Source organism: Theropithecus gelada, chromosome 2 (assembly GCF_003255815.1).
Source record: "Theropithecus gelada isolate Dixy chromosome 2, Tgel_1.0, whole genome shotgun sequence".
In the NCBI taxonomy this organism is placed as follows: domain Eukaryota; kingdom Metazoa; phylum Chordata; class Mammalia; order Primates; family Cercopithecidae; genus Theropithecus; species Theropithecus gelada.
Window position 1 is genome coordinate 20,584,779 of NC_037669.1, and position 26,156 is coordinate 20,610,934.

Consider the following 26,156-nt stretch of genomic DNA (forward strand, 5'->3'; position numbering starts at 1 on the left):
TCAGCCCCCAAACGGCTACAAATCATCCTGTTTAAACAAAGCGGTCTGTCTAAAAGGAGGGGCGTAACAGGTTCGGGGCAGGGGAAAGACCTGGGAGTAGGCAACCTCCCTCTCAGCCCCGAGCCGTCCCGGGCGTGCAGCCGCCGAGTGCCACATCAGCGACGGCGCTGCACTTCCACGTTCCCTTAGGATGCAACCAGCGGGCCTGCGGGAGGGGCGCGCCCGAGGCCCTCAGGAGTGGCGGGTCGCCCGGCCAATCCGCGGCAAGTGAGGAGCCGCGACCACCAATGAGCTGGGGCTTATGCCAGCCGCGGCCGCCGAGGCTCGTGCCCCGCGGGCGGAACAGATGAAGCACATCTGGACAGCTGTGCTGAGAAGCTGTGCGGCCCCCTTGCGGGCCGACGTCAGCCGAGCACGTCCCCCACGTCCTCTCCTTCTCGCCACTTATTATTTATTCGTTTTCCCAAAGAAGCAACCCAAGTTTAAAACTTTTTCCATCCCTAATGCGAGACGTGGCCAGATCCCATCCAACACACGGTTCAATTTTCATGGGGCTCTGGGATCAAAAGAACAGAAACAGCAACAACAAAAGCCTAGCCGCTGTCTGACTTTAAACTGGCAAAGTGGGAAAAATAAAGCGTTGAGTAAACAGACCAAGTTGGGTAAGTTTTGGATACGTGCTGGATATCATATTTCTCTTGCTGTGATCTCTATCCTGTGTCTTTTGCTGTTCTCACCAGCTTTCTGTTCATCAAGGGGAGAAAAGTAACACTTGCTCTGACAAACTGGACCCTTCTCTCCCTTCTCTTCCGTTTCACTAACATTCTAATTTAATTTTTTTGGTTTGCTATTCATTTTTTGTGTGTGTGCGTTAGTTTTAAATATACTGGGAACAGAAATTTGATTGATATCCTGTTGTAAACCTCTAACTCCAAAATTTAATCTATTGATAAATTTATTTCTCTATTTTCTTTCTGTGAAAATACTGTGGACATTTGTAAAGCCAAAATCGTTTTCTATCCCTGACTCTGGGACTGTTTTGATGGGAGATTGAGAAAATTATCTGATCTATTCAGAATTAACACGTTTGCTTCTGTTAATAGGGTGTTTAATATAAATTATGTAAAACCTGGATTATGCAAGTAGTTGCTGGATTTTTCACTTAAATCTGGAGGTAGTTGCAAGTCAAATATGTGTATTTTCCGTATTCTCCCATCCATGGTGGGATACCTGAATTCCTTTATAAAAGTTAAAAAACAAACAAACATGTGACAGACCACCTGTGTGTTCATAAACTTATAATCGTATATATGTTATATAGTGTATATATACACTATATAGTATAGTATATATACTACATTTATACTAGTATGCGATATAGTATATATACTCTATATATGCTACATTTTTGTTGTTGTTGTTGTTGTTGTTTGTTTTTGAGACAGAGTCTCGCTCTTGTCGCCAAGGCTGGAGTGCAATGGCACGATCTCGGCTCACTGGAACATCTGCCTCCCGGGTTCAAGCGATTCTCCTGACTCAGCCTCCCAAATAGCTGGGGTTACAGATGCCCGCCACTGCGCCCAGCTAATTTTTGTATTTTTAGTAAAGACGGGGTTTCGCCATGTTGGCCAGGCTGGTCTTGAACTCCTGATCTCAGGTTATGTGCCTGCCTTGGCCTCCCAAAGTGCTGGGATTACAGATGTGAACCACTGTACCCAACCTTATAATTGTATATTAAAACAATAACTCTACCAAAATAATATGCAATTGTTATACGTACATGCTTGCAGATAGCTCTGGTATACATTTCAGGATTTAGAAAGAGAATGATGAAAAATATTGAGTTAGGTGAGTAGCCTGAGACCTACTCCATCTGAAACATCTATAATCCCCTCTGTTTAAGCAATGTTTTGGATTTGAGACTTTTGTCTTATGTTATTTACTGTCACGGGAGAGCTGGATAGAATGGATCTTTAATTTCTGGCTCAAAAAGCAGTAGATGGGAATTTAGTACGATAATTAAAAGTTGCAGGCTGGGTGAGGTGGCTCATGCCTGTAATCCCAGCACTTTGGGAGGCCAAGGCAGGTTGATCATGAGGTCAGGAGATCCAGACCATCCTGGCCAACATGGTGAAACACTGTCTCTGCTAAAAATACAAAAATTAGCTGGGTGTGGTGGTGCATGCCTGTAGTCCCAGCAACTCAGGAGGCTGAGGCAAGAGAATCACTTGAACCCAAGAGGCAGAGATTGCAGTGAGCCAAGATCACGCCACTGCACTCCAGCCATCTCCAGCTCTGGTGACAGAGTGAGACTCCGTCTCAAAAAAATAAAAAACAAAAAACAAAAAAAACAAATCTGAGTGTGTTTTTGATTCAGAAAGGCAATGCATACAAAGTGGATGGAGCAGCTCAAATGATTTGCAGGGAAGCAGGCTTAGAAGGAACAGGGTTGCAGAGAAGCAATGTAAAGAGCCAGCCGGCCTGGTTCAATTCACAGTCCCACAGTAAGTTACCTAGGGTGAGTTACTCAGCCCCCCTGTGCCTCAGCTTCCTCCTCTGTAACATGGAGAGTTTCCTCTTCTCTGGTGAGTTTCCTTCTCAGTTCCGTCCTCTGTAATGTGCTAATAATAATGGCACCTACATCATGGGGTTGTCTCGAGGACTGAGTTAGCATACATTAAACACTTGGAATAGTTCTGGCCCATAGTCCCACAGTATGTCTTTGCTGTTGTACTCACTCTTTGTTACCTTCCTTCCCAGCCTGCGATGTTGCACATCAGTTTCCCCAGCTGCTGTTCTGACTTCTGCTGTAGCAACTGGTATTAACTGAGTGCTGACCACTTGCTAGCCAGCATTGTATGAGGCTATAAGGAGAGTCTTGAATGAGGAGTGAAGTAGAATTGATCTTAGGAAGATCTAGAAGGTTCTGGAAGTGCAGGGGATAGGAAAAGGCCATCTGTTGTAAGATGGCTTCACGGAAGGACTTGTGTTTCTGGGAATGGGTTTTGACAAACAGTTTTGGTTTGGGAATGGGAGGAAGGGAAGGGATTATAGAGGAGCAGGAACATTTTAGGAGGAAGGAGACCCTTTGCAGGGGCAAAGGCACTATGACTGGAAAGTGAGGAGCTATCCTGTGGATGTTGGGACATTGGGATAATCTGTGGGAGGTTAGTTGGAGGAAAGTTTGGAAAGGTGGGAGAGGTGGGAAGGGACGGTGTGAATTACCTGATAAGGACAGAGAGGCTTGGGAGGTAGATTGGTGGGGAGATGGCAAGCCGAACTGTCAGCAGTTACACAGAAGAGGTGTTTCTGGAATAATCCATCTCTGGGGTCCCGTCTCCTCTCTTGCCCAGCATTCCCTTCCCATCTGCTCCACTGCTTCTGTAACCTCCATCCAGGTCCTACAGGTTGGGCAGGCAGGGATGGGCAGTGAGTCTGGGCCCTACGTTTTGGACTCATTCCATGGTGGCTGTCTTGGAGCTCCGCTTAAGTGGTCTGGTGCTCAGGGCAGTTACCCAGGCTGCTTTTTGTTAACAGGCCATGCCCTAAAGTCTTTGACATGGATGTGGTTGTTACAACCCTCCCCATCCACATACACACCCATAGTGTGTGCCGAGTAGCTCTTTCTCATCCTGCTGATAGAATCATCTACTCATATTTTAACACATATAACTTCATAATTTACCACTATTGAAGTAGATAAAAACTGTAATATGCATCTAAGTGAAGGATCAGCTTGGAGTTCCCTTGCTTTCTCTTCCCTGAGAGCATTGTTCTGTGGTAGAGAGGTATGCCTGGCGCTGCTGTTGACCACCAGTGTGACCTCAGGCAAGACATTGAACCCTTGTGGTCCTCCTTGCCATCATCTGTGAAATGATCTCTAAAGGCCCTTTTTCTCTCGGTTGATCATTTATTCTTCTCCCCTGATCCCTGGAACAGTCCATTATTCACATATGGCTATTTCACACATCTATGACTAATATTTTCTGATCACTTAATACATGGTGGACGTTCCAATAATGGTCATGTCCTCCTCACAGTCTCCTGTGAGGGTTGGTACCTATTTGTATCCTGTTTTTCTAGTTGGGGAGACAGGAGCAAAGGAAGTTTAAGAAATTTGCCCAAGATTACATAGTGAACAAGTGGCAGGTGTAGACCCAGTCTAACTTTGGAGCCCAAGTCTTAACCAATGGGCTATACTACCTTAGGTATAATACAGCTATGACTGCTCTTCTTGTTTGTGGTGGTGATAGTTCAGAAGTACATGGTAGGAAGATCATTGGAGAAAGGGCATATTTGGAGATATTTAGTTGATAAAATTTGCCTGGTGGGGCCAGAATATCAGCATGAATCTTGTCTATGAAATGTGCTCCACATGGAAACAGGAGACATTTGGATCTCATTGCAGACATGCACTCTGTCTTTTCACCTTGTTTGAACAAAACCCACATAGCACCTGGTTGTCTAGTAGACGCTCAGTACATGTCAGTTGAATAACTGTCCCCTTTGAAAAAGGAAGTTGTGACCGCACTATTTTTATTTAAAAAAATAAATAGAGAAACTATGCAGTCTCTCAAGACTCATGGGAACATGAGGCAGACGCCAGGTAAACATTCTACTCCTGCTTTTGGGGCCTCCCCCTTTCTCTTTTGATTTCTGGAGATGCTGTGGTTTTGAGCTAAGAACTTCTCATGGTGAATATCAATGAAGGGCTATTTTATGTGTATAGTTATTAATCATACCCATTCTGGATTTGGCATCTATCTTTTTGGGAATTCATTCCTCAAATATTTTGTGTATTGAATCAACTTTAAAATATTCGAAAAATGTTTTAGTTTGCTCTTTATCTAAGGTAGCTGCTCTTTTCAGTATGGCATAGTGACTAAGCACACAGGCTTTGAAGTCAGACTGTGAGGGTTTGAATTCCAGATCTGATTCTTACCAATGTGGCCTCGGGCAAGTCACTTTCCTCTAGACGGTTTTATTACCTGTAAAATGGGGATATGCGTACGCATTACATGAGAAAATCCATGGAGAGCATTCAGTATATTGTCTGGCTCACAGTAAAGCCTGTACATGTAAGCGATTCTTTTTTTATGGTGGTAAAATATTTAATAACATAAAATTTACCATCTTAACCATTTTTAAGTGTACAGTTCAATGGCATTAAGTACATTCACATTGTTGTTTAACTGTCACCACCATCCATCTCCAGACATTTTTCATCTTCCCAAACTGAAACTTCACACTTACTAAACAATAAATCTCTGTACCCCTTACTTTATCAGCCTCTGGAACCAATATTCTACTTTCTATTTTTATGAATTTGACTATTCTAGGTACCTCATATAAGTGGAATTATATCATATTTATTCTTTTATGTTTAGCTTATTTCATTTAGCAAAATGTCTTCAAGTATCATCCATGTTGTGGTATGTGCCAGAATATCCTTCCTTTTTAAGGTGGAATAATACTTCATTGTATGTATATACCATCTTGTGTTTATCCATTTATTCGTTGGTAGAGGGACTTAGGTTGTTTTCACCTGTGACGGTTAATTATGCATCAACTTGTCTAGGCCACAGTACTGAGCTATTTGGCCAAACATTATTCTAAATGTTTCTTTGAAGGTATTTTTTAGATGATGATATGGTTTGGCTTTGTGTCCCCACCCAAATCTCATCTTGAATTGTAATCCCCATAATCCCCACTTGGAGAGGGAGGGACCTGGTGGGAGGTGATTGGGTCATGGGGATGGTTTCCCCCATGCTGTTCTCGTGATACTGAATGAGTTCTCATGAGATCTGAAGGTTTTGTAAGGGGATCTTCCCCTCTTGCTTTCTCGGTTTCCTGCCACCATGCGAAGAAGGTCCTTGCTTCCCCTTTGCCTTCTGCCATGATTGTAAGTTTCCTGAGGCCTCCCCAGCCATGTGGAATTGTAAGTCAATTAAACCTCTTTCTTTTATGAATTACCCAGTCTCGGGTATTTCTTTATAGCAGTGTGAAAATGGACTAATACAGATGAGGTTAACATTTAAATTAGTAGACTTTGAACATGGCCACCATAATGTTGGTAGGCTTCATCTGATCAATTGAAGGCCTCAATTGAAAAAGACTGAATTCCACTCAAGAAGAGAGAATTCTGCCTCCAGACTGCCTTTGAACTTGAGACTACAGCAAGTCTTCCCTGCACTTTCAGTCTGCTAGCCTACCCTGTAGGTTTTGGACTTGCTAGCCTCCACAATTGTGTGACCCAATTCTCAAAATAAATCTTTCTGTGTATGTGTGTTTTTGTGTGTGTGTACGTCCTGTTGGTTTTGTTTCTCTGGAGAACCCAGGCCCCTAATTAATACACCATCTTTTGGCAGAACCCCTAATTAATACACCATCTTTTGGCTACTGGGAATAATGCTGCTATAAACATTGGTGTACAAATATCTATTTAAGTTCATGCTTTCAATTATTTTGGGTTTACAACCAGAAGTGGAATTGTTGGATCATATGGTAATTATATTTTTAATATTTTGAAGAACCATCCTACTGTTTTTTCACAGCAGCTGCACCATTTTATTTTACATTCCCACAGCAATACACAAGGGTCCCAGTTTCTCCACATTCTTACCAACACTTGTTATTTTCTGTATTTAATTTAAAAAATGATAGACATCGCCGGGCGCGGTGGCTCAAGCCTGTAATCCCAGCACTTCGGGAGGCCGAGACGGGCGGATCACGAGGTCAGGAGATCCAGACCATTCTGACTAACACGGTGAAACCCCGTCTCTACTAAAAAATACAAAAAACTAGCCGGGCGAGGTGGCGGGCGCCTGTAGTTCCGGCTACTCGGGAGGCTGAGGCAGGAGAATGGCGTAAACCCGGGAGGAGGAGCTTGCAGTGAGCTGAGATCTGGCTACTGCACCCCAGCCTTGGTGACAGAGCCAGACTCCGTCTCAAAAAAAAAAAAAAAAAAAAAAAAGATAGACATCCTAATGTGTGTGAAGCATCTTGTGGTTTTGATTTGCATTTCTCTAATGATTAGTGATGTTGAAGATAATTTCATGTGCTTATTGGCCATTTGCAAACCTTTTGCCCATTTTAAAATTAGGGACTTTTGTGTGTCTGTGTTGTAGGAGTTCTTTATATATTCTGGATATTAATTCTCTATCAGATATATTATTTGTGGATATTTTCTTGCATTCTTTGGGTTACCTTTCCACTGAGTTGGTAGTGTCTTTTGAGCATAACAGTTTAAAATGTTGATGGTCTAATTTCTTTATTTTTTTCTCTTTTGCCTGCACTTTTGGTGTCATATCTAAGATACGATTGCTAAATTCAATGTCCTGAAGCTTTTTCCATATGTCTTCTTCTGAGAATTTTATAGTTTTAGCTCATATGTATAAGTCTTTGTTCCATTTTGAGTTAATATTGTAACTGGCCTAAGGTAATAAGTGTTCACCTTCATTCTTTTGCATGTGGATAGTTAAGCAATTCGTTAATAATTTTTATCAACCATTATAATGTTTGTCTTTATGTAGATACCATTAGCATAGACATAGTATAAAAATATTAATTCATTCTTGACATCATTTTTCTAATTATGTCTAAAGTACTGATTTTTTCTTTCTTTTTTTTTTTTTTGAGACGGAGTCTCGCTCTGTCGCCCAGGCTGGAGTGCAGTGGCCGGATCTCAGCTCACTGCAAGCTCCGCCTCCCGGGTTTACGCCATTCTCCTGCCTCAGCCTCCCGAGTAGCTGGGACTACAGGCGCCCGCCACCTCGCCCAGCTAAGTTTTCGTATTTTTTAGTAGAGACGGGGTTTCACCGTGTCAGCCAGGATGGTCTCGATCTCCTGACCTCGTGATCCGCCCGTCTCGGCCTCCCAAAGTGCTGGGATTACAGGCTTGAGCCACCGCACCCGGCCTAGTACTGATTTTTTCTTATAGAATTACTCAAAAATTCTGTACTTGGATCAGGTGCAGTGGCTCACGCTTGTAATCCCAGCACTTTGGGAGGCTGAGGTGGGTGGATCACTTGAGGCCAGGAGTTCGAGACCAGCCTAAGCAACATAGTGAAACCCCATCTCTAGTAAAAACACAAAAATTAACTGGATGTGGTGGCATGAGCCCGTAATCCCAGCCACTTAGGATCTGAGGCAGGAGAATCGTTTGAGCCTGGGAGGCAGAGGCTGCAGTGAGCCGAGATTACGCCACTGCCCACTCCAGCCTGGGTAGTGGAATGAGACAAACAAACAAACAAACAAACCTACACTTTGTAGCTTTTAGTATTTCCAGTGAAGAAAAAGTATTCTTGTGGTCAAATGGCATTGGTGGCTGATAGCTATTTTTTTTTTTTTTTAACTATTTTTACCTTTTTGTGGTGTTTAGAATTTAAAAAGCAACAACCCCATGCTGAAAAAAATTGAAATAGATTGTACAGAGTCAAAAGTAATTGTTCCCCTTCTATTTACATATTTTCTTCCCTTCCACTGCTCTCCCCACAGTTAACCTTTATTAATAGTCTGGTCTACATTTTTCTAGACCTTCCCCAAGAGTCCATTCACAGATATAGATCTAAACATAAATATTATTTTTAAAATATACATGGGACCATATTTTATACATTGTTCTGACCTTGTTTTTAAAAAAGTCTCAGCAGTAAAAAATACACACATCTCAATCTGTCCACTGAGACCCAGAGATCTCATGAACATACTGTATCCTGGAGAACAGACAATGGCACTCAAGTGAAAGAATGTTCCTTTTCTATAAGACGTAACAGTGGTATTGGGTTTCATTTGTTGAACAGGTCTGTTTGCACTGTTCCCTCTCTCTTGGCTCCTCTCTGTGAGCCATCAGATAGACTGTTGGCTGGATGACTTTCAGTGCCCTTGCCAAGGACTCTCACATTTGGCTGTCTCAGTGAAAGCTTGGAAGACAACAAATCCTTTCCCACATCCACCCATCACCACTTCTGAGCAACTTGGGCCCCTCTGGTGCCATCAACAATCCTGAAGTGGCAACAGATCCAGAGGCAAATGCCTCCTTCCTTCCTGCTGTTTTGTGCAAAGATTGCTATACTCTGTGGCTTAGTTTATTTCTCCTTCAAGAGAAATTTAAAAAAAGTGACCAGCAAGATGGTGCTTTCCATGGCAAGGAAGTGGGTGGTACGCCTGCACCTTTCTCCAGAATTCCTGAAATACCACAGACTTAAAAACACATACACAATATTTTATTAAATTCTTTTTAGTGGATGAGAAAATTGATTTTTAAAAAATATGATATGCTTAAGGAAATTGATGTTTAGAAAGGTAAACTGTGCTACTTGTAAAATTCCACAGGCTTAAAAACACCTACACAATATTTTATTACATTCTTTTTAGTAGATGAGAAAATTGATTTTTAAAAAACATGATATGCTTAAGGAAATTGATGTTTAGAAAGGTCAACTGTACTACTTGTATAGCAAGCAAAGAATATGAAAATTTCCCTGACTTTAGTTCTCTTTTCACTGAACATTCCCATTGCCTCCAAAAGACAGCACGTTGCCTTTGAGAATTCTACAGACTAGTCCTGTGGTACTTAACCAATGTGCAGCTGAATTGCCTGTGGAATATTTAAAACATACACCCATGCTTGTCCTGCCCCTGGAGATCCTCTCTCAGAAGGTGTGGAGTGAGGCCAAGGCATCTATGAAAAGCTCCCCAGAGATCTGATGGTTGGCCTGGGTTGAGAACCATGGATCTAGTGGGAGGAGTTTCCCAGCTAAAGTTCCAAACCCTCACAGGTGGGCTGGTGTCCTTCATTCCTGATGACGCTTAGAACTGGCCTCAAGCAGTCACAGTTGGAGGAAAGCTCTACCTAAGGTCCTAATTAAAAACAAATAAATTGGATGGAAACTCCTTCTTCTTGGGATGTTTACAGAGGTTACTTTTTTATCCTGTTGCCTCATTCCCATGAAAACTCACTTGTCTAACTAAACTGAAAGGTGGAATCTTTCTCACCAATTTTTGTAGAGCTGCTATTAACTTCACTTTTTTGGGAGCCAAACTTCCCTCAGTGCCGCAGTTATTTCGTGGTAGTAACATAGGTGTTTAGGAGACATCTGAATTCCCTCTCAATGACCTGAAAGTATAATTAGTCCATTTCCTTACTTGAATCAACAACTAGGGTTGCCAAATAGATCCAATTCTTAGTAGAGACTGTGTCTATCTCGGACCCAGAGTTGACCACTAATTACATTTCAGTAAAAAATATTACTTTTAATTTATCTTAAATTTCACAGAAGAAAAAGAAGCCAAAGTGAAATTTAAGGAATTTCTGAACTTCAGACAAATATCTCTTAAAACAAGACATATTAGTTCCTTAAAGATTCCTCCAAAAAAATATCAAACTGTTGGGATTATTAACTACTTTCACAAAATTCAGAATACATTCTTCATATCCAAATAGGCCTACATTTTATATAACTACCCTCACATTTTAAATTAAAAAAAGGAAAAAGTTCCAGATATGACTTTGATATGTCTAGGTATGGAACTTTTTTTTTTTTAAACACCTTTTCTCCTGATATGTCCTTTCTTTTTTTGGTTATGAAAATTAATTTATCTACAAATTGAAGTGAAAGATATTCTCACATTTTCAACAATTGTTGATGGATTATTTTCCTCAAATCCCAAAATCGACAAGTAAAGAAAAGCATACCATAAAGGAAAACCATAAATGAAAAGCAAAATTTCCTGATGAACAATTATTAAATTTCACATATCTCTAGATTATCTTTCTTTCTTTTTATTATTATTTTACTTCAAGTTCTAGCATACATGTACACAACATGTAGATTTGTTACATATGTATACATGTGCCATGTTGGTGTGCTGCACCCATCAACTTGTCATTTACATTAGGTATATCTCGTAATGCTATCCCTCCCTGCTCCTCCCACCCCCCCCCGGCAGGCCCCAGTGTGTGATGTTCCCCACCCTGTGTCCATATGTTCTCATTGTTCAGTTCCCACCTATGAATGAGAACATACGGTGTTTGGTTTTCTGTTCTTGCGACAGTTTGCTGAGAATGATGGTTTCCAGTGTATCCATGTCCCTATAAAGGAAATTAACTCATCCTTTTTTATGGCCACATAGTATTCCATGGTGTATATGTGCCACATTTTCTTAATCCAGTCTATCATTGATGGGCATTTGGATTGGTTCCAAGTCTTTGCTATTGTGAATAGTGCTGCAATAAACATATGTGTGCATGTGTCTTTATAGCAGCATGATTTATAATCCTTTGGGTATATGCCCAGTAATGGGATGGCTGGGTCAAATGGTATTTCTAGTTCTAGATCCTTGAGGAATCGCCACACTGTCTTCCACAAGGTTTGAACTAACTTACAGTCCCACCAACAGTGTAAAAGCATTCGTATTTCTCCACATCCTCTCCAGAAACCTGTTGTTTCCTGACTTTAATGATCACCATTCTAACTAGTGTGAGATGGTATCTCATTGTGGTTTTGATTTGCATTTCTCTGATGGCCAGTGATGATGAGCATTTTTTCATGTGTCTGTTGGCTGCATAAATGTCTTCTTTTGAGAAGTGTCTGTTCATATCCTTTGCCCACTTTTTGATAGGGTTGTTTGATTTTTTTCTTGTAAATTTGTTTGAGTTCTTTGTAGATTCTGGATATTAGCCCTTTGGCAGATTAAGAAATTCTGTAAAAATTTTCTCACATTCTGTAGGTTGTCTGTTCACTCTGATGGTAGTTTCTTTTGCTGTGCAGAAGCTCTTTAATTTAATTAGATCCCATTTGTCAATTTTGGCTTTTGGTGCCATTGCTTTTGGTGTTTCAGACACGAAGTTCTTGCCCGTGCTTGTTGTCTGAATGGCATTGCCTAGGTTTTCTTCTAGGGTTTTTATGGTTTTAGGTCTAACATTTAAGTCTTTAATCCATCTCGAATTGATTTTTGTATAAGGTGTAAGGAAGGGATCCAGTTTCAGCCTTCTACATATGGCTAGCCAGTTTTCCCAGCACCATTTATTAAATAGGGAATCCTTTCCCCATTTCTTGTTTTTGTCAGGTTTGTCAAAGATCAGATGGTTGTAGATGTGTGGTATTATTTCCAAGGCTCTATTCTGTTCCATTGGTCTATATCTCTGTTTTTGTACCAATACCATGTTGTTTTGGTTACTGTAGCCTTGTAGTATAGTTTTGAAGTCAGGTAGCATGAGGCCTCCAGCTTTGTTCTTTTGACTTAGGATTGTCTCGGCAATGCAGACTCTTTTTTGGTTCCATATGAACTTTAAAGTAGTTTTTTTTCCAATTCTGTGGAGAAACTCATTGGTAGCTTGATGGGGATGGCATTGAATCTGTAAATTTCCTTGGGCCGTATGGCCATTTTCACGATATTGATTCTTCCTATTCATGAGCATAGAATGTTCTTCCATTTGTTTGTGTCCTTTTTTATTTCACTGAGCAGTGGTTTGTAGTTCTCCTTAAAGAGGTCCTTCACATCCCTTGTAGGTTGGATCCCTAGGTATTTTATTCTCTTTGAAGCAATTGTGAATGGGAGTTCACTTGTGATTTGGCTCTCTGTTTGTCTGTTATTGGTGTATAGGAATGCTTGTGATATGTCCTTTCAATTTGAAGACCCATGTCTTTCTTCACCTCAGGGAGTTTTTCACTAATTATCTAATTTTTTCTTTCTCTCTCCTTACAAGCCAGGCATAATTCAGACTATTGATCATGGCAAACTGTTAAGGGCAGATTACAAGAACCAAAATTGAGAGCAACATCATAATAAGTGCATTTAGGACAGATTTGAGTATTCTATCTGCGTATCTATCGATCTATCACTTTTTTTTTTTTTTTTTTTGAGACAGGGTCCTACTTTGTTGCCCAGGCTGGAGTGCAGTGGCATGACCATAGTTTCAACCTCTTGGGCTCAAGCCATCTTCCTGCCTCAGCCTCTCGTGTAACTGGGATTACAAGTGTTTGCCACCGTGCCCAGCTAACTTAATTGTTTTCTTTGTAGAGATCGGATATCCCTATGTTGTCCAGGCTAGTCTTGAACTCCTGGCCTCAAGTGATCCTCCTGCTTTGGCCTCCTGAAGTGCTGGAATAACAGATGTGAGCCACTGGACCTGGCCTAAATACTTTATATTAATGAAAATTAAATAATATTAAAAATGTTATCAAGGAAGAAAAAAAATTATGGAAAATAATTTTTCAGCAGAATCATGTCATGGCTAAACCTTGGGGGTAAAGACCAGAGGAAGACAGAGTGAAAAGGGAGTAAACAAGGTTGCGTGGAGGAAGAATGGAAAGTATTGGGGTCAGACTCCCTCAAGGCATCTTACCTTTCAGCAGCTACCCAGGAGAACTGACCCCCGGCTTCTCCATCCCTGGTGTTGCTGTTCCTCCTTCTGCATTGACCTCTGTGTGTGTGTACTTGGGCATGAAGCTGGACTGCCAAAGAGAACGGTGACCTTGTTTTCTCCTTTCTTCTTCTTCCTCTTCCTCTTCTTCTTCTTCTTTTTTTTTGAGACACAGTTTCACTGTGTCATCCAGGCTGGAGTACAGTGGCACAATCTTGGCTCACTGCAGCCTCCGCCCACTGGGCTAAAGCGATTCTCCTGCCTCAGCCTCCCTAGTAGCTGGGACTATAGGCACACACCACCACACCTGGCTAATTTTTGTATTTTTAGTAAAGATGAGGTTCACCATGTTGGCCAGACTGGACTCGAACTCCCAACCTCAAGTGATCCGCCCACCTCAGCCTCCCAAAGTGCTGGGATTACAGGCCTGAGCCATCGCGCCTGGCCTCTCCTTGCTGCTTCTATGACTTCTTGGACAGTTTGTTTCCAGTGGGAGAGCAGACAGATGAAACAATACCTCATCCGCCTGGGGCAAGTTTGGAAACCTCTCTATATGCATTAAGCCTCATTCTCCTCAACAGAAAATTGGGCCTGTTTCTCCTTACTTCTCAATGTCATTACAGAGGTTTCATGAAGTGATGTGTGTGATGGGACTTTGTCCAACATAAGATACTTTGCAGAAGTGAGTGATTCTGTGACCACAATCTTGCTATGAAGCTTTTTCTTCACAGGAAGATGCATGAACAACTAATGACTGAGTGACTGTTGATTAGGTGTCAACCTCTTCTCAGGCTTCTTCTTATTTTACCCTCATGGACAACTTGTTGAGAAGAGGCTATTATTATTCCCATTTTATTGATAAGCCCAGAGAGGTTAAGTAACTCATACAAGGTCACACCGTGGTGAAATCAGGATTTAAATACAGGGTGGCTTCACTCCAGTGTCTGAACTGTTAACATTTATGCCATGTGTAATACTATTTCCAGGAATGAAACAAGGTTATTGGTTGCCCCTTTTCAGAGAATTGACAAGTGCTGAGGTTTAATGCAGGTGGGCAGAGGCGGAGGTGTCACTGGGTGCTCTAGCCTCCATATCCTGAACTTCCAGCTTCCTCTTACTGTCCATTTGTGATCCTGGGAGACTGAAACACTGTCTCTCTGTGCCTGATCCACTGTTGTTCAAGCATCCAGCACCCTTTCCCTGAATTACTGCAAAGGGCTCTCAAATTATCTGTGGTAAAGGACCAGTTCCCACCCCAGCCCCCAAGTCCATTGTAGCCTTATATTTTTGTAAAAAAAAAAAAATCTTGCTTGGATATTGCTACAATGTTAAACTACTTCAAGATATTTAAAAGCCCCTAAATACTTCATCTCAGTTCCTGTCCTTGTAGATGGTAACAGCTTGCAGACTATCTCTGGTCCACAGGGTGTGGTTGGAATAGCACTGCTGCAAGGGTCTCCTAACTTTGACTCCTGCCCTCTGTAACCCATGCACCACAAAACAGCCAGAGTGGTTCTTGAAAAATACAACTAGAAGTCACATCATTTCCCTGGTTACACCCTCCAGTAGCTTCCTATTGCATTTAAAATAAAATCCAGATATTTACCAACGGCCCAAATGTCCCTGGATAATCTGACCCTGCCTGTATCCACCTGCTTTCATCTCCTTCCTTGCCCACCGGATATCTCCAACGCTAGTGAAGCATAGGTAGGTTTGGGTAAAAGTTGGTTCAAACAGGGAACACATAATAATCTGGGATGTGAGATACACTCTGTTTTGTCCTTTCCTCTACTGGATCAAGCATGGACGAGTGCTTCTATCATTTTCTCTCCAGCAGCAAGAGCCATGCCACTAGTTTCTGAATGAACAAGATGATCAAAACCAAGTCTCAGAAAAGATTTGTGCACAATTATACTTAGGTAGTGTAGCCTGTTGCCTCTCTGGTGGACTCAGCCTGAAGATGCCTGTATTCTGTTGAAATCTCATACCTGCTTTTTAGACTCTTTGTTTCCTTCCCCCAGAAAATGGGTCTGTGGTGGGTCAAGATGACAGAGGGGTCCTTCCAAATGCTCCTGAGATTGGAGAACAAAAGGTTGACCGTGTGATTGTTGTTACTATTTGTGAACTCATTGCTGGGGAGCATGGCTACTACTGCTGTATTGGTTATTTAATGACTGAGGGGGAAACACACATCTTGGTTTAACAATTTCCTGGTTGGTTTAGTGCTTGCTGCCCAGAGAGCCTCTTGTGTGGAGGCAGCCAGGAGAGGCACCCATCTCACCATGTGCTCTCCCATGGCAATGAATGAGAAGGAAGCAGCTACATGGAAAATAGTTCATTTAGCAACAGAGAGCCGTGGTTTCTAGGAAACTGACTTCCCAGCGTTCTCCCTAACATCCTCCCAACTCCCAGTGACTTTTTAGTCCATTGCCTATTCCAGTGATTTTTGGACTTTCAGAAGAAGATTTTATTGTCTTTTGCTAATTAATTGCCATGGCAACAGCAACGATTCTCACATTTTAGTGGCAGGAAATTTATATTTAATAGATCTGAGAGTGTGATGTAGCAAAGTGCGTCTTTGCCAAGCGTCCCAGGTGATTCTGACACAGCTGGTCCAAGGACCTTACTTTGAAAAACACTGGTTTTAGGAGTGTCTGTTCTGTGTAATGATACTGGTATTGAGTGCAAAGTGTTTTAAAGAAGTTCTGTTTCTGCCCAAGGTGGAGTAACAGGGCCAGATTTACCCTTTTGCCTGACGCAACCAAAAATGTCAGATAAAATACATGAAATAATGATTTTCGAAACACCAGTCATCAGGTGATGAAGAGCAGTGATCTCTAAGAAATAGGAGACACAAAGGTGTATGCTCAGGCTGCTCCAGCTTACTGAGTGGAGAGAATTTCCAGGCTCAGACGCAGGGAAAGGAAGGCATGTGCAATTCAGACTCCTGATTTGAGGAGAAGGTGTGAAGAGGCTGGGGAAGCCAAGGCTGTTAGAGTTCGTAGAACAGAGTACCAGGAACGAGAGAGATGCATGGAGAGAGAGGACCCCAATAACTGCAGAGGGGCCCTCGAGCATTCAGCATTGTACTGATCAGCACCTGCATGTGGGGAAACTACCGGGGACTGGGGGCCAAGCTTGTTGAGGGAAGAGAACAGAGCCTGGCTCTCACCAAAGGCTGGGAATATTGCCTGTTCCTTCCAGTCAGACTGGAAAATCCATAATTCACAGAGTACTGGTAGAACAGTCAGGAGAACCTTGCCTCAGTAGTGGGGAATAATTAGCAGTCTAGAGCACTGCTCCGTATTTGCCTAATAAATCATGAAAAAGCAATTCGCAAAAGTATTAAACTGCATCTAAGTTACTTAAGCTCATTCTAGAACAGAGTTCAAGAGTATTTATGGGAATATTTACTGGGTATACACCCAAAGGATTATAAATCATGCTGCTATAAAGACACATGCACACGTATGTTTATTGTGGCACTATTCACAATAGCAAAGACTTGGAACCAACCCAAATGCCCATCAATGATAGACTGGATTAAGAAAATGTGGCACATATACAGCATGGAATACTATGCAGCCATAAAAAAAGGATGAGTTCATGTCCTTTGTAGGGACATGGTTGCAGCTGGAAACCATCATTCTCAGCAAACTATCGCAAGAACAGAAAACCAAACACCACATGTTCTCACTCATAGGTGGGAATTGAACAAAGAGAGCACTTGGACACAGGGTGGGGAACATCACACACCGGGGCCTGCTGTGGGGTCGGGGGAGGAGGGAGGGATAGTATTAGGAGATATACCTAATGTAAATGACAAGTTAATGGGTGCAGCACACCAACATGGCACATGTATACATATGTAAGAAACCTGCAAGTTGTGCACATGTACCCTGGAACATAAAGTATAATAAACAAACAAACAAACAAAAAGATAATTTATGGGAATAAAAAAATATCCAGTGCCAAACAAGGTAAAATTCACAATGTCTGACAACCCAAAATAGTAACATAGTTTAAAATGGAAACACACCACTCTCCCTGATTGTCCTGGAGGTGAACTTCCATGCACATTTTTGTACCCTTAAAGAGCCCAGCAGTTTAAGCTTTCAGTGTAACATTTTATACATAACAAGCTAGAGACTGCCAAACCATGTCTGTGTTGGTATTTATCTTGGCTTCTGAGATAGCACTTCCTCTTTCATGTCTAAGACTGTTTTAAAAAATATTTTTTCTGTGTTTGATGCCTTCAACCTTGCCATTGGATTATGGTAAGGTGGACTCAGCTGAGATATCGGCCAATTACATTGTGCATCCTAAGGGGTTGGAGTAAGGAGTCGTAGGTAATGGTGGTGGGTGGGTGAGATGGGACAAGTTTTCTGAGGTCAATGTATGACTTAGATTCAAAGCCTCAGAGAGCAGTAAGGACCAAACCAGGCAGGCCAAGATCTTGGACAGGTCTGAGGGGGCTCGCTCAGCCAAGTTCCAGAACCAGAAGCCCTTTGGAACCCAACAGGAACATACGGAGAGTGAAGTGAGTAGAGTCTCATTAGGATTTGGTCGAGGCTAAAGAATCAGAGCTTGTTCATTGGCAGAGGTTGGGGACTGGGTCAGAGAGGAGTGTTCTGGGATCAAGCATGGAGTTACTGCTCTAGAGGTTCATAATTGAGAGCCACTATTTGAGCCTGGGATGTATATTCTTCCTCTGAGATTTGAAAGGTTTTAAATTTGGTTTCCAGGCCTATTCTCTGATTCCCTCCCATCCCCCAAATTCAACCTGACACTCTGTCATTAGGATGTCCCTAGTTAGACACTTGGCTGCCAGAACAGACACGTTTTCTTCAGATTGGCTGGTACTTGGACATTCTTTCCCACTCTGCCTATACAGAAATGTGGCTTTTCTGCATACAACTTACAAACTTTTTGGCTGCTGGAAAATGCTAAGTTTCTTAAAATATCATAGCCCAGATGAATTTGTGGGAAAGCTCCTACTTGAAGATGGTGACAAAACTGTTATTTGATAGAAATTTTACCTGCTCTGGGAGATGAGAATGGGACTCAAGGATCAGTCTTTGGGAAAAGTGGAATTGAGTTGGTCTTTTAAAGGAGGGGGGTCTTAAAATCACATTTTCACCTAGAAAGCATTTTTAATAAATGTTATTGGAGCTCTTTATTTTCACTCCCAATGGCTATTGTACCATGGATTGCATAACTAGAGTTGGGGTGTAGAGATGAAGAATGGATGCTAGTCATTATTGTCATGACCACCATGATGGTCTGGATGGCCAGAACAATTCACTTACAGTTTTTAATAATGACAAAGACAACAACAACAACACTAGAAAGTAGAAGGAGTAAGTTTATACTTTAGTTTCTTTCAGATCAGTATGGATTAGAGGAGCTTCTGCCCTCTCTGTGTGTTCCAATGAGAGAGAAATAGATACAGAAGAGATTAAGAGAGCATAGGAGGGGGCTTCAAGATGTTTGACTAGAGACACCTGTTATTCACCTCCTCCACAAAGGAGGACCAAAACAGCAACTAGATAAGCATGACATCAAAGAGAGTATTTCAGAGAGAACACAGGAACTCAGTAGGAAAGTGACAGGAAACCTCTCAGGCATGGAAGGAGAGGAAAGCAAAGCAGCTGGCCCAGCTGAGATCGGAGCCAGGAGAGATTCCTCAGTGAAGGAAAAGGGAAGGGAGAGAGCCATGCGTTCCACATTTCCACAATGGACTACTGCAATCCTGGCTACAGAGTGCCCTTTGGCTCTCACAGACCCTGAGACTAATATAAGAAACTTCCGGGAGCCCACATGATGGCATTGTCTCAGAGAGGAATTTCGCCATGGGTCACACATATAGCCCAAGACTGAAGCAACTGCAGCATGGTGCCTTTTTGAGAGCTCAGGCCCGACAAGACTGCATCTTGCCCTGGAGACCAATAGCCCGTGAATCTCCATATCCCTGGAGCCCCACTGACATCCCCTTACATCTACTCAGATAGATGGTTGCAAAATACCAATGACATTCTTCACAGAAATAGAAAAAACAATGCTAAAAATTGTATGGAACCAAAAAAGGACCCAAATAGCCAAATCAATAGTAAGTAAAAAGAACAAAGCTGGAGGCATATACTACATGGCTTCAAAATATACCACAGACCTATAGTAACCAAAACAACATGGCATTGGTATAAAAACAGACACATAGAGAAGTGGAACAGAACAGAGAATTCAGAAATAAATCCACATATTTATAGTCAACTGATTTTCAACAAAGGCATCAAAAACGTATATTGGGGAAAGGACACCCTGTTCAATAAGTGATGCTGGGAAAACTGGATATTCATGTGCAGAAGAATGAAACTGTCTGAATGAATAGACTGCTGTCTCTCACTATATTTTAAAAAAATCAGTTCATAATGGATTAAAAGTTTTAAGATCTGAAACTGTAAAACTATTAGAAGACAACATAGGGGAAACACTTCAGGACATTGGTCTAGGCAATGATATTATGATTAAGACCTCAAAAGCACACACAACAAAAACAAAAATAGAACAAGTGGGGTTATATTAAACTAGAAAGCTTCTGCATAGCAAGGGAATCAACAGAATGAAGAGACAAACTTTGAATGGAAGAAAGTATTTTTCAACTATTCATTCGACAAGGGACTAATATCCAGAATATACAAGGAACTCCATCAACTTAACAGAAAAAAAAATCCCATCAGATATTTCTCAAAAGATGACATACAAATGACCAACAGGCATATGAAAAACTGCTGAATATCACTAACCATTAAAGAAATGCAAATCAAAACCACAATGAGATATTATCTCACCCCAGTTAGAATGGCTGTTATGAAAAGGACCAAAAGTAATAAATGCTGGCAAGGATGTGGAGAAAAGAGAACTCTTATACCTCGTTGGTGGGAATGTAAATTAGTAAAGCCACTATGGAAAACAATATGGGGGTTTCTCAAAAAAATAAATGTAGAACTACCATATAGTCCAGAAATTTCACTACTGGATATTTATCCAAAGGGAAAGAAATCAGTATATCAAGGGGATACCTGCACCCCCATGTTTATTGCAGCACTGTTCACAATAGCCAAGGTATGGAATGAACGTGTCTATCAATGAATGAATGGGTAAAGAAAATGTGGTATACAGATATACAATGAAATACTGAGCCACAAAAAGAATGAAATCCTGTCATTTGCAGCAACAGGGATGGAACTTCAGGTCATTATGTTAAGTGAAACATGCCAGGCACAGAAAGACAAATATCACATGTTCTTACTAATATGTGAGAGCTAAAAAAGTTGATGTCAGGAAAGTAGAGAGTAGAATGGTGGTTACCAGAGGCTGGGAATGGTGTGGGAGCAGGATGAAGAGAGGTTGGTTAATGAGTACAAACATACATTCATATAGAAGAGTAAGTTCTAGTGTTTGATAGCACAGTAGGATGACTATCATTAATAACAATACATTATATATTTCAAAATAGCTGGAAGAGAAGGTTTGAAATGCTCCCAATACAAAGAAATGATAAATGTTTCAAGGGTGATAGATATCCCAGATACTCTAACTTGATCGTTACACATTATATGCATGTATTCAAATAGCATATGAGCTCTGTAAATATGTAAAATGATTATGCATCAATAAAGGAAGTTAAAAAGAGAGAGCATAGGTGAGAACTCTCTGCTTTTATCTAATGAGCTCCGGATTGCCTTCCATACTCCTGGACGTGATACTAGGAAGTCTCAATCAAGGGCCAGATTATGCCTTCTGGAGAGAAATGCACTGGAAACTGGATATAATCTAATTGATGTTAATTGTGATAAGTGTTGCTGGTTTTACTTTTGGCTTCATGCATAATGACTTATGTTTTGTGGTGGTAATGAGTAAAAGAGGTGGGGTGAGTTGATGAAACTGCTTCTGTGCCCTGATAAGTGACTGTGTTCTGAATGGTTCTCAGATGGGAGTTGATTTTTCTACAGGAAGAGAATTAGCTTACCAATGTGAAACCACTGAAGGCAAAGTCAAGAGAAGTTTACTTTGCCTCCATTGCAGTCTTATTCCCACGTCCTCACTTTTTTCTCTTCCCTTTATTTTCCTTCCTTTTCTCCCCAAACTCATGATTTCCTTTCTGTCAGCAACTCTCTCCAGGTTCTCGTTAACACAGAAATTGTAAAGATTCAGAAAAGACTATGATGGGATATTTTTCCTCCTTGTTTCTGTGTATCTTACATTTGGACTGGAAATATAATTTATATACTACCATAGGGGATCCTTCTTCAATTTTTCTGAAATTAATAGAACCCATTTTTTTTTTTCATAATGTGTTGAAGGAAATAGTTTTTGAAAAGTTGGGAATGGCAAGAGATCAACTGAGAGGAGATTTTTACTTTGAGGGATCCTCTCTCTGGCATGAGATGAGTCCTTGTGAAGTGAAAAGATGGGGGCTATCTTTGGAAACGCACCCATGCCTGCTCCCAGAGAGCTCCGGGCCCACATTTTATGGAGAACAGCATCTGCTCTCACATTGAGCCGGATTAAGCCTTTGAATTTTCCTTTGCATATGTTCTCAATCATTGATAGTGTTGAATCATGAGGCATTTTGCTAGATGTGGGAATAAATTTTTTTTCTTTTTTTTTAAGGCAGAGTTTGCCCTGTCACCCAGGCTGGAGTGCAGTGGCACGATCTGGGATCATTGCAACCTCTGCCTCCTTGGCTGAAGCGATTCTTCTGCCTCAGTCTCGTAAGTAGCTGGGATTACAGGCATGTGCCAACACACCAGACTAATTTTTTGTATTTTTGGTAGAGATGGGGTTTCACCATGTTGGCCAGGCTGGTCTTGAACTGCTGACCTCAGGTGATCTGCCCTCCTTGGCCTCCCAAAGTGCTGGGATTATAGGCATGAGCCACACCTGGCCAGGAATGAAATATTCTTAATGAGGAACTTGACAAGGTCTGAAAAAGTAGATTTTCAGGAAAAGCCACAGGCTCGAAGTGTATCATCTTTCCTTCACGGTTTGGCACATCGTTACTTTCCTTTTCCGTGAGTTAGGTAACAAGTGACGTTTAGAAATATCCTCTTTCCCACTGTCTGCATGCCAAAGATCAGCCTTTCATATTTTTCCTTAATTGTCAAAGAAATATTTGAGCATCTAAGCTGATATTCTTTATTACTGTGGGTGTGATTTGGGAAACAATTCTTGGAGGGCAACTCTGAGTCTGTGGTGAATAAAAAAGTGAGGATAAATGTGAGTGAATATTGTGTCTGGTGTTCTCTGTGCAGCTGGAAAAATGATGAGCAAGTTAGCTTGATTAGCTGAGCATCTTCCTCCTATTGAAAGGGCAGTGATGGTCGTGATTGGAAAAAGCTGTTCTTGAGTGGCATCCTTTTAGGAAAGACTGTGGTTTAAACGGGCTTGTCTACGGGCCTCACTTTTGGGCTTACCTCCACCCCCAAGCCATCCACCATCATTAGCCACGTTCCTGAAATTAATTTATTAGAGGAACTGTTTGATTCAGGAGATAAGTGGGTTTTGCTTAGGTGTGGTTATGGGGTTTAGGAGGGTCTGCTGGTTAGTTCCACTGAGACCCTGAACAGTATGAAGTGGAAGGCTAGTTAAGGAGCAGAAAGAGAAAAAAGGAAGCCAGTCTTCTCAAATATTTTGTTGGAAGTCTGCTGAAAGATTCATTTTGCTCTGTGCCCCACAGATTGCATAGCTGGTTCTGCCTCTATGCTTTCGGGTCGCTCAAGTGTAACAGGAGTGAGAAATTAGAATCAAGGGCCCATTTCATCACTTTCTTCCAAGTTTCTGTATCCACATGTGCACCGTATGAAACTGCTGTCCATACCCTTGTCTTAATTGATTTAATGTTTAATCTCCTCTAACAGAAGGTTTACAGAGGTCTCTTTTCTTCTTGTAGTACACCTTGCAGTCTGTAGTTAAAAGGGTGATTCAGGTCTTGGCAGTATGTGATACTTCTGTCCTTTGAAAAGAAGTCATTTAAAAAATCTTGGTTTACTTCGTTTTATGGTAACAAGACAATACACCTTCTTATTTAATTCATACGTGCACTCTACATTCACTCCAGCAGGCCTTATTTCTTAAGCAGGAGACGAGAAATAGCCTTATTGGTTGGCAGGTGCAAGTGCTGAAACTAGCACTAACGACTGTGAATATTCATTCCTGAGCTGTATTTGTGTTCAGACTCAGGCGAGGGGTGCAGACTGGAGTGTTCGTCTATTCCCCTTTTGTGGGTTTAGATGAGCGTGAGATGGTTGGCTTGGCAGGTTGGCCCCGGTGAGAGAAGCAAAGTCATGGGTGGCCCTGTTCCCTGTGGGAGGCTTTACTTTTCCATGCTTACACACTGAACATCTAAGCTGGCTGCTCAAATAATCAAGAGGCAGACTTGGTAAAAATGTGAATAAATGAGTGTAGTTACTATATGGCCATTAAAGAAAAATCTGCTAATGGTGACTCAGTAGTGCCTCCCTGATTGGAAAGGACAGTATCTTCTGGTGAGCTGTGAGCATGTTCCATGGGTTGACAATCAGATTTGCATGTCTGATGACATTAATTGCAGGGTGCTATGGGCCAGGTTTCTGTAAGTTGGGTGGAGGTGGCCACTGGCAGTGAGTACAACGCCCAGGGGGAAGCATGTGAGTGGGAGGAAGAAAAGAGAGAGCTTTCTGGAGCTGTTGCAATGTGTATGCTGGTGAAATCGACTTGAGCATTAAGCAGCATCTCCCAGGATTGTTAGTTACTGAGTGGCACGTCTTCAGTACTCATGATTTGTGGGGAACTTGGGCAGAGGTAAAAGTGTGGTAAGTTTTAATACTGTGTTTTCTTACTAGTTGCTTTTGACATGCATACAGGTTTGTGTGTGTGTGTACGTGTGTGTAAAACTGACTGTAAGATGTCACGTTTCAGCCTATTGATTTTTTTATTCCAGAAACTTTTCAGCATTACCTAAGAAACAAAGGCTCAATTTTGGCTGCTTCATTCTTATCCCTTCTGCCACAGTTCTAACGTGCTTGATCTACTGAGACCGAGGATGATCAATGACTCAGAAGGCAAAATGGGATTTAAACACCCAAAGGTTAGTTTGGCATTTCTGCAGTAACCTTTGGTGTGATAAAGTGAAAAGAGCAAGAGCTTTTGATTCATAAAGACCTTGTTTGAATCTGACTGTACTGTGTATTTATGACATTGTGCAAGTAACTTTTTGTGGGTTGTAGCTGATCAAGGCAAAGCTAATACTAGCCTAATGCTGATGATTCTGTGGAAATTTTATTTCATTTTACGTCGGGATCTAGCATTGTGGTTGGATAGGAAGAGTTGATGTTGAAGATATGTGCCTTAAATGCTTCTCTTGATTTCTGTAGCATTTTCTTCCCCTGGGAACTTCAGGAATCTGGCAGCTGAAGCATTAGGTCTACCAGGCACTCTTTTTATCCGTCCTTTCCATCCATCCATTTATCAACACTTAGGTACCAAACTGCTTACTATATGCCAGGCATAGTTCTAACAGCTAAGGATTAAGCAGTGAAGAAACATAGAAAAAAAATCCTATATACATGGAGCTTTCATTCTAGTGAGGGAGGAATGCAATAAACAAAATAATTCAGTAAATTATGGGTATATTAAAAGGGAATGTGTTACAGGGAAAATAAAGCAGGAAAAGAGGGTAGGGTATTGAGGCAATTTTAAATCAGGTGATGAGAGCAGGTCTCATTGAGAAAGAGCTCCCCTGCAGAGCTCTGAACACACAGTGCCTTCTTGTTATTACCAGCTGCCAGTGCTCATTGCCTTGTCTTCCTCTTGTTTATTCACTGAGGCCTCACCATTTTTGGTCCATGAAAAAAATAGTTGTTTGAGAGCACAGAATATGACTTTTGGGTTTTCCTTTAGGGCTATGTTAAGGTGTTAGTAGATGCTAGTTAAAGGATACATTAACATAAAAAGGGGCCCTCTTTTCTGCCCTTCCTGGGTTCCTTATACATTGGGTACCTACCCGCAGAGCTTTTTTTTGCATAACCTCTCTAGTCCCTCTTGTACGCCCCACACAAACCTCTGATTATGCAGCTAAGTATGGCCCCTTGTAGGGCTGGGCCTCTGCTTCTAGTTTCTTGGAGGAGCAGGCAGGCATGGATTGCCAACCTAACTTCATGCTTTTGTACAATAGCAACCTCTGCCTTCACCATTTCCTGTCCCAACATCGTGAAAGGAGAGTGTCTCATCATCAAGAAAAGCCTCTCACTTTCTCTGTCTTGGTCCAGGAGGTAGGGGAACAAAGAGGAGCAAATAAGCCAATCACATCATGGTGTCACTGGGACCTGGAACAACCTTTGCAGTATGAGGATGGGATCCACATCAAGAAGATACCCAGTCTTCTTTGGCCCATGATGGATCACGAGTCAGTGAATGTTCACTAGCTTTCATAAAAGGGGATATCTGCTTTCTTGGTAGTTTTCAAAATGTTAAAGAACCCCTTTAGAAGCTAGGAGCAAGGTTTAGCGTGTGAAGCTCTGTGAAGGCCATGGATGCCTTTTAATTTGGGATTTAGTAGAACTTAAATTCCCTCTGATACATCCTAAGTTCCCCAAAGGCAATGTGAACGGATGCGGGCTGGGTAACGTCTGCACTTCCAGCTGAGATGAAATATGGTAGGGTTTAGCTTTCCTTCCTTCCTTCCTTCCTTCCTTCCTTCCTTCCTTCCTTCCTTCCTTCCTTCCTTCCTTCCTTCCTTCTTTCCCTCCCT

At 41.6% G+C, this 26,156-nt stretch overlaps 1 protein-coding gene across 3 annotated transcripts in view; it reads left to right on the top strand.

Moving 5' to 3' along the window:
* Positions 1 to 314: 314 nt before the first annotated feature.
* Positions 315 to 26,156, top strand: part of TMEM45A (transmembrane protein 45A) — a 79,458-nt gene continuing 53,616 nt past the window's right edge. Inside the window, exons 1-2 of one of the 3 annotated variants that reach the window (XM_025377438.1) lie at positions 349 to 662; positions 24,348 to 24,494. In XM_025377438.1, the coding sequence (XP_025233223.1) occupies positions 24,450 to 24,494 (45 nt within the window). In that variant the 5' untranslated portion in view covers positions 349 to 662; positions 24,348 to 24,449. Of the gene's footprint in view, positions 663 to 24,122; positions 24,220 to 24,347; positions 24,495 to 26,156 lie in introns of those variants that run through there. The other 2 variants (XM_025377440.1, XM_025377441.1) reach the window with 2 other exon arrangements.